The sequence below is a fragment of the Hippocampus comes genome, unplaced genomic scaffold (genome assembly GCF_001891065.2).
Source record: "Hippocampus comes isolate QL1 unplaced genomic scaffold, H_comes_QL1_v1.1 scaffold39, whole genome shotgun sequence".
Taxonomy (NCBI): domain Eukaryota; kingdom Metazoa; phylum Chordata; class Actinopteri; order Syngnathiformes; family Syngnathidae; genus Hippocampus; species Hippocampus comes.
Genome location: NW_017842054.1, coordinates 1,055,748 through 1,066,968, shown reverse-complemented (window position 1 = coordinate 1,066,968; position 11,221 = coordinate 1,055,748). Strand labels below are relative to the sequence as shown.

At 48.2% G+C, this 11,221-nt stretch overlaps 2 protein-coding genes across 2 annotated transcripts in view; both read right to left on the bottom strand.

Moving 5' to 3' along the window:
- Window positions 1–5,528, bottom strand: part of pdxkb (pyridoxal (pyridoxine, vitamin B6) kinase b) — a 10,013-nt gene extending 4,485 nt beyond the window's left edge. Inside the window, exons 1-2 of the mRNA XM_019860411.1 lie at window positions 5,116–5,528; window positions 1,166–1,220 (exon numbers count right to left, since the gene is read on the bottom strand). Of these exons, the coding sequence (XP_019715970.1) occupies window positions 1,166–1,220; window positions 5,116–5,196 (136 nt within the window). The 5' untranslated portion in view covers window positions 5,197–5,528. The remainder of the gene's footprint in view (window positions 1–1,165; window positions 1,221–5,115) is intronic.
- A 2,217-nt stretch (window positions 5,529–7,745) lies between these two features.
- itsn1 (intersectin 1 (SH3 domain protein)) overlaps window positions 7,746–11,221 on the bottom strand; it is a 48,583-nt gene continuing 45,107 nt past the window's right edge. Inside the window, exons 38-46 of the mRNA XM_019860270.1 lie at window positions 10,708–10,791; window positions 10,364–10,495; window positions 10,197–10,277; window positions 9,970–10,091; window positions 9,334–9,416; window positions 9,171–9,254; window positions 9,008–9,072; window positions 8,564–8,672; window positions 7,746–8,469 (exon numbers count right to left, since the gene is read on the bottom strand). Of these exons, the coding sequence (XP_019715829.1) occupies window positions 8,321–8,469; window positions 8,564–8,672; window positions 9,008–9,072; window positions 9,171–9,254; window positions 9,334–9,416; window positions 9,970–10,091; window positions 10,197–10,277; window positions 10,364–10,495; window positions 10,708–10,791 (909 nt within the window). The 3' untranslated portion in view covers window positions 7,746–8,320. The remainder of the gene's footprint in view (window positions 8,470–8,563; window positions 8,673–9,007; window positions 9,073–9,170; window positions 9,255–9,333; window positions 9,417–9,969; window positions 10,092–10,196; window positions 10,278–10,363; window positions 10,496–10,707; window positions 10,792–11,221) is intronic.

Here is an 11,221-nt window from a genome sequence, read left to right as displayed (position 1 = left end):
GACCCCTCCACGTCATCAAGCCTCAAGAAGAGAAGTCACCACTCACCGTACACCAAATTTGGATTGGCTCTCTTGAGCTCCTGAACGATATCCACCACCATCTCCAGGAAGGACGTGTCCCTGGTGCAGCCTGAACACAAGGCATTCCCGCCATTTGGACAAACGTCGAACAAACAAAGAAATATATATGTACACACACACACACACACACACACACACACACACACACACACACACAACCCACCCAACCCTCACACACACACACACACCCACTCAACCCACACACACACACACACACACACACACACACACACACACACACACGCGAGTCAAGAGACAGCTATTTAAAGTCACACATTTATTTTGTAACTGTGGGTCTGTCTGTCTGTGTGTGTGTATCTATTTGTCTGTGGATGCATATATATTTGGCAGACATTACATTTGCCACCACAAAGTGTCCTGTTGCACATTAGCCATCTGCCAATCAGTCAACGAATGTGGAGCCAGTGTGCGTTGAAGGAGCGCGCGTGTGCACGTCTGTCTGCTGCAGGCTGATGTCGCAGCTCCAGGTGAGTCACAGGCGGGTCCCGGGTTTTGGGGGGGGGGGGGGGGGGGGGGGGGGGGGGTTCTAGTTGCCAGGCAACACGGGAGGAGAAAGCCAGAGGCACTGAGAAGGGACGTGAGTGTGTGCGTATGAGATGACATCATCACTTGCTGCTGTGGCAATTGACACCGTCATTTTCTGGGGCCTCTCAGTTCCGAGCTGGAGGCCATTTTTCACGTTAGATCATATCATGAAGACTCTTAAGTGCGACCCTCAGCATACGAGCGATTAAAAACTGATTTTTCATGATTCGTCACGATATTGTGCGGGTATTCTATTTGTCCACATGTTGTGAAGCCTTTCTCACGTTCTCCTGGGAGTGAGTGGGAGTGAGTGTGCACGATTTCAAAAGGCAGGGCCCGGCCCGGTGAGTGACGTGGGTGACGAGTCGGCCGGTTGTTAACTGGCAAACGTCTTAGGTGGCCCTGCCTCAATTGTGAACGTGCCCATTATGCATTAGCTTTCTTTTTTTTTTTTTTCTTGCATCGACCGGCGGCTGGCTAACCGTCTGGTGCTGCAGCACGCGGGGAAAAAGGAAGACGGTGAAAGCGTTGGTCTTACCTGTGTGGTTGGAGAACTGCACCGAGTTGATGGAGTCCACCTCAAAGCCCAAAACCTGCAAGGAGACAAACACAAACATATGCAAGGTCACAACAGGAGATAAATACTCAGATTTGGATCGGTGAAACTACCGTAGTGAGTCAGGGTACGAATAACCCGGGCCAAAGACTTTGTGCCAAAAGAGCATCTTGACCTCACTGAGCAGCACAAGGGCTTGATGACAAGTGCGGGAATATTAGCGATTCCTCTCAAGTATTGCGACATGCGTCATTCCCACCTGCAGTGTGTAGTGAGAAAAGGGAATGGCACTGCACGCTGACAATCGAAGTGATTAAAAAAAAAACAAAAACAAAAAAAAACACAGAAACGCACATTCAGCAAAAATCCGAGTCAAGTTTCTCCTACGGGAGACCAAATAAAAAGTCAAATCAAATCCAAAATCAAAATCCAAGATGGGACGCTAAATTGTCCTCCATGCTTTGGCTCGATTGCTCTGGCCATGACTCGATGGCAGAAAGTCAAAGGTTTGTTCTCGGTGACCTGGTTCTCCTTTTGCGTCGCTCGCAGCTTTGTTTGCCGTTTCAACCGAGCGCAGGTCAGACAACTCTCTCCTCAGTCCACGGAGGGCCACAAGCGGGTCGACCCTTTCAATGGCTTTCATTGGCGTTACCTTGAAGGTTTTGCTTTCCTGGCATCTTTTCCTTCCTCCTTTCCCTCAGAGTTGTTTTTCTATTCCAGGAATGGGCGAATTCCACCACCAGGGATCAGCATAAGGTCGATACGGGTATCGGGTACTCACGGAAGCCACCGATACTTGAGGCAATAAATAAATACATTTGACCTTGAGTAATTGCCCCAGCAGTGGTGGACGCTACACTGCGGCAGTTTGACACCTCGGTGAATCATTAGCGTCATCATCCACCTCAGACCTGCTTTGTGCCGATTTCCTTCCTTCCAACCTCCGTTCTGCTCTGCCTTCCTTCATTCCATTTGTCTTCAATGCATCCACCTTGAACCAGCTCTTGTTTTCCTTCCAGGCTGACTTCCTTCTCTATGACCTTGCTTCGTGTCTTCCTTTTCATTACGCCTCCTTCCTTCCTTCAGACCCTCTTGCATCCTTCCTTCCTTTGCCTAGACCTGATTGTCTGTCCTTCCTTCTTTCCCTCCTACCTTGCTGCTCTATTTTTTTATTTTGCATTCACCAAAACTTTTTCATTCTTTTCTTCCTTCGTCCCTTTCTTCCTTCACACCTGTTTTGAATTCATGCAAACACGCCAGCTACTCCAACCAACTTTTCGGCCCGCTTCCAACGCAGAGCGGCTTTTTAAATCTTTCCCCGAGTTCTCTCTTGCCTTCCTCCCTTCCTGCCGAGCTGCTTGTTTTGACAGGGCTGGCGCGCGCATCCTTCCTTCTTTTGCCTTCTTCCTCTGGCACCGTGCTGTGAAACGCTGCTTCGCAAACCATTTTCTGTGTTCCATCCTCAAATTATTCGCCGTTATTCCCGGCACCTACGAATTGAAGTGGAAAAGAAGAGAGCTACTTTTCTATTTTCGAGCCACGTCACAATTGAGTCGACGGGGAGACGCCTTCCAATGTTGCTCCTCAGACAACTTGTTGCGCGTTGTGCCAATCGTCCAAGCAAAGCTCCCACGCGTGTGTTTGCTAAACTTTGCTTGGCCAACTTCAAAGTCCACAGGTCAAATGTGCCCGGTGGACGGAAGCAAACATTTTCTGTGACGAGCAAGGACATCAATGGTTCGACTGTTGATTGTCACTCACGCCATCAAGAATTATACATACGTATTTTTTTTATCGCATTAAAATGAGAAAATTACGAGAGCTGCGATGCCAACTGTACGCCGCGATAAAGCTGCTATGTGCTGCTTTCTTCCTCACTCAATGGCTTCGGGTGACTGATATTGATGATGATTATTTGGCGTATTAATTGTCATTGTCGGTGCCAAAGATCTAAGCACAGCAAAAAGTTTGCCTCCTTTCTTAGCCGCTGTTATTTCTGAAAACGAACGGGCACAACCACTGACGACACGAGCGCTCCGTGACGTCACGGAGAAGAATAGCACGGCAGCCAATCGCTGGCCTCGAACCTCGCACGCCGCTTCCACCCTGACAGGAAGTGACAGGCGACGCCCCGCGTGCGCTTTGTAATTCTCCGTGCCGACGAGGACTCCCCAGGTGCCCGCAAATTGTACATTTGAATTCATGCGTCTGTTTATTTGGGGCAAAACACAGCAGCGGTCCGCACATGACATGCCAACAAACGGATAAGCCTGCCGAGGTATTCGCCTTTAGCCCAGACGCAACTGCCTGTCAAAACCCCAATGCCACTGGCATTTTCGGCAAGTGCTTGTCTTGTGTCGGACACGGCCTCCCAACAATTGAAAGTGGGGAAAAGTCCGCTTTTACAGGCCACGTAAAAGGCTCTTCTATATATAGAGAGCAGCTAATGGCTGCTGTTCTTTATCCCCATATAACGATTATTATTTGCGCATTAGCGGGCGCATAGAGAATCAGTCAGACGTAACAAGTTCGAGGCGCTCTCGTGGGCCCGGGACGAGCACCCGCAACTTCCCCAGCGTCCCGAGGAGCCGACGGGGCCAAAAATAGATTAAGCGCTTCGTGCCACAGCGTGAGAGATGATGTGGAGGTTCATCCAGCTTCATCGGCATCGTCATCATCATCCAACCAAAGCGACCAGCTCTCATTACATTCACGCTGTCAACAACAGAAATCGCACGCTCACTTTCACAGCCTGCTGAGCTAATCTCCTCTGGGTATTTCACATCTACGGTATCGTACGGAGCAAAAATCTTTTGATTGTACAACGAATCTTTTCCACAGCATTCTTCTTGACAACCAGTAGAGAAGGATAGTGTTTCAACCATCAGTGTAGTTTGGCACATTTGCTCCCTCTTACGTGCTCCAGTTAAGTGAGCAGTAGCAAGTGCGCTGTGGGAAATCAATTTGGACCGATGTCACTGAATTGCTCCAAAATGGGTTTGATCTCTAGTGGTGCAACGATTAATCAATTAGTCAACAACTAATTGATTGTCAAAAGAATCAACAACTATTTTGAGAATGTTGAAAATCGGATGATGGGTTCCTGACAAAATGAGGGGGTCACGTTGTTAGTTATGGTGGCTTCCTCATTCAAACGTTCAACAGATGATTTCTACACGACTATCCAAGGGGTGGGAAAAACGTTTTCGCTCAAGCGCCACATTTGAAACATTTTTGACTGTAAATGGTTGTGCTTCCATATATGCCCTGCGATTGGCTGGCGACCAGTCCCGGGTGTATCCAGCCTCTTGCCCAAAGTCAGCTGTGATAGACTCAAAGTCACCCGAATTCCCTCGTGAGGACTAGCACTATAAAAATGGTGGCCGTACATAAAATGGTACCAATTCTCCTCAATTTATGTATCAACTGTCTCCCGTAATGGAACGAGTGACCTTAACAGGTTCCACTCGCTACCTGGGACCGATCTAAACACATACAAGCACCTTCCGTCCCAAAAGCAGTGTCCTATTTGTCACGATGGACATTGATGTCCTACGTTTCAACGTCGGACCCCCAAGGTTTGACTCAATGACAACATGAAGAAAAGGTGATGAGGAGTCGTGAGTGACAGCTTGGAGGGAAATGAAACGTCATTTTGGAGGTTGTCGCTTCCAGGAGGACAAACTCAAAACGGACAGCGATGAAAAATAAAACCAAGCGACGGGGTACGTCACGACTCGTTTGTGGCCAAAGACAAACTTTGATTTTCGCTCGTTTAGTCACGACGCGCAATGCGATGGCACATTTTGTAAGGGAGGGTGGCGAATAAATGAATAAAAGGAGCATCACACATGAAATGTCAGTCAAGGTCCCCCACTCGTCGCTTCATGGATGCGAGGAAGCGGAGGCTGCTTGGCTCACTTGGTTTCTACCTGCAGCGGGAAAGAGGCGCTCTTGTTGCCCACATATCCTCGGACGACGTGGCTCTGGATGGACAGGACGCGGCACTCCATGGCGGCTCCCGATGGTCGGCCGAGGGGGACAGTCGCGGGCGGACTCTCGCTCGTTCGCTCGCCTCACCGCATAACACCGAAGTCACAGCCCGAGCCCGGCGCGCGCCCACCGGAAATTTAGCTTAATGTTAGCCTAACGGCTAACCGAAGGTGTGTCACGCGCACGTATGACGGCGCGAGCGTGCGCGTGGGCGTATACGAACGAACCCCAGTTCTCGCGGAGACGTAGGACTGATTCAACCGTTGATAAGAGTCCGTGCGGGAAATCTCCCGTTCACGCGAAGCCACTTAAAAGCTCTCAAAAAATGACGTAGTGCGATTGCCAATGCTGTTGGTGTCGCTGTTTGCATCCCTGCCACCTGATTTACTGGCATATAAAACGTAGAACAAGACGCTGTGTTAAATCGCCAAACTAAAACACGAACATGTCAAAGCAAATATTTACGTGCACAGGAATGTATGTGTGGGCATGAAGACAAAAACGGCAACTATTAGATGGCAATACCGTGCATGTTGATCTCATGAAATCACTACAGTACTGTAGTCAAAGGGGTGTGCTGATCGTCCTAAAGAGCGGCTAAAAGATAGCATCTATTACCAATTATTGGGTGCTTCGGTGTGACAAAATGGGGAGACGCGGAGGTCGTGTGTTCACGTTCACTCCAGTTCTATTAAAACGGAAGCTACAGTAATGTTTGAACGAGCGAAATGAATGGCCATCCCGAAATCAATTGACGTCATCAGCGGAGGGACATTCTGGCCATTCTAAAACTCTGACATCTGGACTTGAAGGCAAAGAAAAGATGAGCGTTTTCGACCTCGGGTGACATTTTTACGTTGGACCAAAGTAGGCCAGGATAAAAAGAAGAACGGTGGACGATTCGTAATTGTGACCACGACAGAGTCGTGACTGACGGATTTGGCAACTCGCCTATAAAACAACAGCAAGCAGCGGTGGTGGATGTGAAAAAAATATAAAGACTGCATATGAATGACAAATATAGCACAGCAATGCCGCAGAGTCGTGATGAGAAGACTAACGAGTCCAATACATATCTCCAACTCCACCTGCTGTTAAACGAGGGGACTAAAGGCTTGCTCGTATTTCATAAAGTTCTTAATAGTCTTGTGCGACAAGCATGGGTCAAAGAAAGTAATTCGGTTATCATTATGGGTGAAATGTTTATTAAAAAAACAAGTTAATTACTCTCATTGGTGAAAAATGAAACCAAGTTAATAACCATCATCACCAAAACTTTTATGAACAAAGAGTAAATTAATTAACCTCATGGTAAAATGAACTGCCACTTATCTCGCGCTTTTCTATGTCGTGTACTCAAAGTGCTTTACACAGTTAGCTCATTCACCGCCTGATGGCACAGCATCAGGAGCAACTGAGGGTTCAGTATCTTACTCAAGGACATGGTCGCAATGGCCTCTGGGAAACGATCACTCTCCACTGAGCCATGCCGCCCCATGGGTAGAAAATGAACCCCCCCCCCCCCCCACCAAAAAAAAATAACCCGTAACAAAAATGAATTCTCCTAATGCAAACGGTGTGAGCGTGCAGGTTGAATAACAACACAAATAGACGACATGTTGGTCCAACTCAAGTTTCTTTTGAATTTTATTAACACTGAAAAGACAAGGTACGTACATCTTCAACTAGACAGAGCGATGTCCGTCTTCTATCGTCCATTAGCGGTCATGTAATAACTCTTCAGTTTGTTTTCTCAGCAGTATTTCTACAGCAGCCTGGAAGGCGGACAGTATGAGCGGCTCATTAGCTTACTTTTAGTACAGTGTGAGGGGCTACGAGGGGGTCGAGAGGAAAATACAGGGTTAAGACATTTTCTCATTGTGAGGACACACAAAACTGGCTCGTCCACGTCTGATTGGACAGTGGCTGGTCACTAAGGTAACCGTTGGTTGTTTACAGTGTGAGGGAAATGTGATAACAGTACACAACATTCATGCAGTCCATTTCTGTGTGTGCGAGTGTGTGTGTTTCATGCACGTCCCTCTCCAGTACACTCCGCACGACAAGAGCAGTAGGAACACAAATACACGCCAGCTCTCTGGAGCAACCCAAGGACACCAGAGGTTGGATGTGTGGCTAATTGAAGCAACAGCAGCCCTTACAAAAACAAAATTATTCACAAAGAAAAAAATAGGGAAAAAAATTGAAGGTACAGTGTGTAATATTTTGTGGTGAACTAATAGAATGCAACCACCTAAGCGTGTTGCTAAGTTTGTCTCCTTCGGGCTCCATAGCAGAAAGATGGCGGCAAAACATGGCAGCCTCCTATAGGGGAGGCGCGCCCTTTAAGTATCATTACAGATGACTTCACCTACAATTACATACAAAAAATAATGTTGATGTGATAGAACATCTTTTTTTGGGATATTATTGACATTAATGTGGGTTTTTGAAATAATGAACATAGATTTATTTATTTTTACACACTGTCCCTTCAGTGTCATCAGTAAAAAAATTGGAAAAATATTAATCATCCTCATAGAAAAACAACACAAGTTAATATCCTTATGGATGACAAAAAAGTAAATTTTCATCGGTACAAAATAAGGGAAAAAAAACAGCAAGTTAACCATCTTCATGGGTACAAAAATGATAAATACTCAACACTGGACTTCTAACGCTGCTAACTAATTAGTGCTGTTAGCATCTTCTGTTAAGCTTGGAGACTGAAAACACACACACACACACACACACACACACACACACACACACACACACAAGATTGTCACTGGATTGGGCATCAGAGGGAAGAAACGGTTCAATCGAATGTCAGTTTGGATTAGCTGTTAGCAACGAGCTAACACTTTCGGAGATCAGCTTTTCTTCTGAAAACAGCGGCAAAAAAAAGTCTTTACGTCACATTGTGGAGTTCACTTGAGTTCTGACCGGCAAGTTTTGACGCGAAGTTTTGCAAGCGAGCTGCCTCGTGGTCCAACTTACCAGCTGACGAGTCAACTTCTTCTACTGCTCGGTCAATAAATAGGATTAAGAATAAAGTCTCTGTGTCTCTCTTGCGTCTCCGAGCCAGACCTAGGTCCAGTTGTGTCCAGTCCTTCCTGCTAATAACCATCCAGATGCGCGCTTTCAGGGCTCCTCGAAGAGCTGGAGATCCAGCCTAACCACGATCTCGCCAGTGGGAACTTCATGGAGCAGCAAACGCTTGGTGATTGGTCCCTTGGAGCCCTGGTCCTTCTTGATCTCGGCCAATCGGATCTCTGTCCTGCCCAAGAAGTCTGAATGGGGGGAATAAGAAGGGAGGGAGACACAGCGTTTGCTGTTTTGTAGTGCGGGCCTCCGATCGGAAATACGAATCGGTGGAGTACCGACCGTCTGGCGAGAACTGGTCCCGTTCAAAGACGGTCACGCACAGGACATCCTGCTCCAGGTCCTTGATGAAAAACTGGCAGTTGGAGTTCCACTTGGGATTCAGCGTGTCCTGCCACCAAACAAAACTCACTCGGCAAAGAAGCAACGCCAAGAAGCCTTCCGCTGAAGCTCAAAGGGAAAACCTCATCGACTGTCAGCTAAACATCCAAAATGAGCTCAAGTTTCATTCAAATCCAGGACTTTTTTTTTTTTTTAGAAAATTAGTTCTGGACAATGATAAAATGAAGACAAAATTAAGAATGGGTAAAAAAAAAAGGAAAATGTGCCAGAATCTCTTATCGTCGTGGTTTATGTAAAAAAAAAATTAAAAAGTAACAAATAAATTAATTTTTCCTCAAGGGTAAGAAATTATGAATCCAAAGCAGCAGTTGCCTCGGTGGTTACCTGCAGAGTTTTGGTGATGTGGCACTGCGAGCCCATGGTGACCTCACAGTAAGGGTTGCTTTTTCCTGCCGCACAAACAAGCCGAGTCAAGAGCACATCCTGCCGGCCGTACGCACGCTCCTGCCGATGCAAAAATCCCGGGCGGCGCCATTTTTGTTGTTACCGTGCGAGCGACAGGGCTTGAGTTCGATTCCCTCCACGATGTTGACCATCAGCCTGCCGATTCCCGTCGCCCTCTGGGAACGCACTGAGCACAGATCGGCAGGGCACAACGTCAGCAGCCAGCACAAGCCAGTCCCAGCATTACAATCCAATCCAATCAATACCCAGATAGGCTTTTTCTCTCTTCTTCTTCTCGGTTTCGATGAAGAGTTCGGAAGCCGCCTTGATTTTCTGGACCCACGCTGTCCTGCGTGTGCGCACACGCACACACACACACACACACACACACACACACACGCACACACACACGCACACACACACGTAGCAGGTGAGCACACTCACATTTAACTTGCCTAGCCCAAAAATGCTGCGTTTGTTTACCGCTCGTTGATGCTCTCGGCCCTGAGGGTGTAAACTCTGTCGATGTGAGAGATGTGAAAGAGCGGCTCATCTCCCGACGGGTCCGTCGGCAGTTTCACCAGAACCTCGTTCAGGAAGATGGGCTGCGCCGTGCACACACGCACGCACGCAGGAACGGTCACCTCATTATGACCGATCCAGTCTTTATTACTCGTGTGTGTGTCTGTGTGTGTTGCGCATGTTCTTACCGTCTTGTACATGCGGTACTGCAGGTGTGTTTTGGCCGAGAAGACTTTGTCGGACCCGGACGAGCCGTGTGCGCACACGCACACACACACACACACACACACACACACGCACACACACACGCACACACACACGTAGCAGGTGAGCACACTCACATTTAACTTGCCTAGCCCAAAAATGCTGCGTTTGTTTACCGCTCGTTGATGCTCTCGGCCCTGAGGGTGTAAACTCTGTCGATGTGAGAGATGTGAAAGAGCGGCTCATCTCCCGACGGGTCCGTCGGCAGTTTCACCAGAACCTCGTTCAGGAAGATGGGCTGCGCCGTGCACACACGCACGCACGCAGGAACGGTCACCTCATTATGACCGATCCAGTCTTTATTACTCGTGTGTGTGTCTGTGTGTGTTGCGCATGTTCTTACCGTCTTGTACATGCGGTACTGCAGGTGTGTTTTGGCCGAGAAGACTTTGTCGGACCCGGACGAGCCCAGGGGTTTGGTGACCTGCGGGGATGGACAAGACAGCACAGGAAGCGGCTTGAGACAGAGCGAGAGAATTGAGGACTTTGGGGCGACGGAGGGGGCGTCACCTGCGTCAGCAGCAGGAAGTCGTTGAAGAGGAAGCCGTAGAGCTCCTTGCTGCTTTTGGCTTTGAAGAGTTTGCCGCTGTGGAGGAACTTGCGGGGACCCAAACAGTTGGTCACCGAGTTGAACACCAGTTGCTGCAAAAACGGTTGGTGACCCGTCAAAGGCTTTTCCTTTTCCCTCCGTTCAGCCTTTCCTGGTCAATATGCGGCATAGTGCCGGTTGGCCGCAATCCCCGCGTTATTTCCGACGTGTGCTCTCGGTCGCGTTCAAGCGCGTCAACTCCTTTGGCTGTCTTTATTTTTTGAAGACCGACGTGGATGAAGACATGGACAAAAATGTCGAGTACCTCGGACAGGCCTTCGCACTGAACGTGAGCTTGGATCCACTCCAGACGATCTGAGTTCTCCTTCTCCCTCACGCCTTCGTTCACCTACGCGCCAAAAAAACGCAAGGAAGCTCAGATTTGTTTTTTGTTTTTTTTTCCCCAAAGAGAACCCCCCTCACTCCAAAATTATCATATTATTCTAAAATAATAGGCATCCCCCGCCTACTGCCCGATGACAGCCGGGAGAGGCTTTGGCACGCCCACGACCCTCGTGAGTAAAAGCCGATCAGAAAAGGGATGGCTGGTAACTTTGTGAGAATCCAATATTTTTCACCCCCCCCCCCAAAAGAGTCCACATTTTTTCAAGAGCTTTTGAGGCAGTAGAAACCAGCGGTGCACAGAATCCCCAAGTGACTCGAGCAGCTCTCACCTGTGAGCACAACTCCTCCGCCTTTTCCAGAGCAGCTTTCAGGTGATTGTGGTCCGGATGCGATTCGGGAGTGTTTTCCAGGATCTGTTTGCCAAGAGCAGAAGA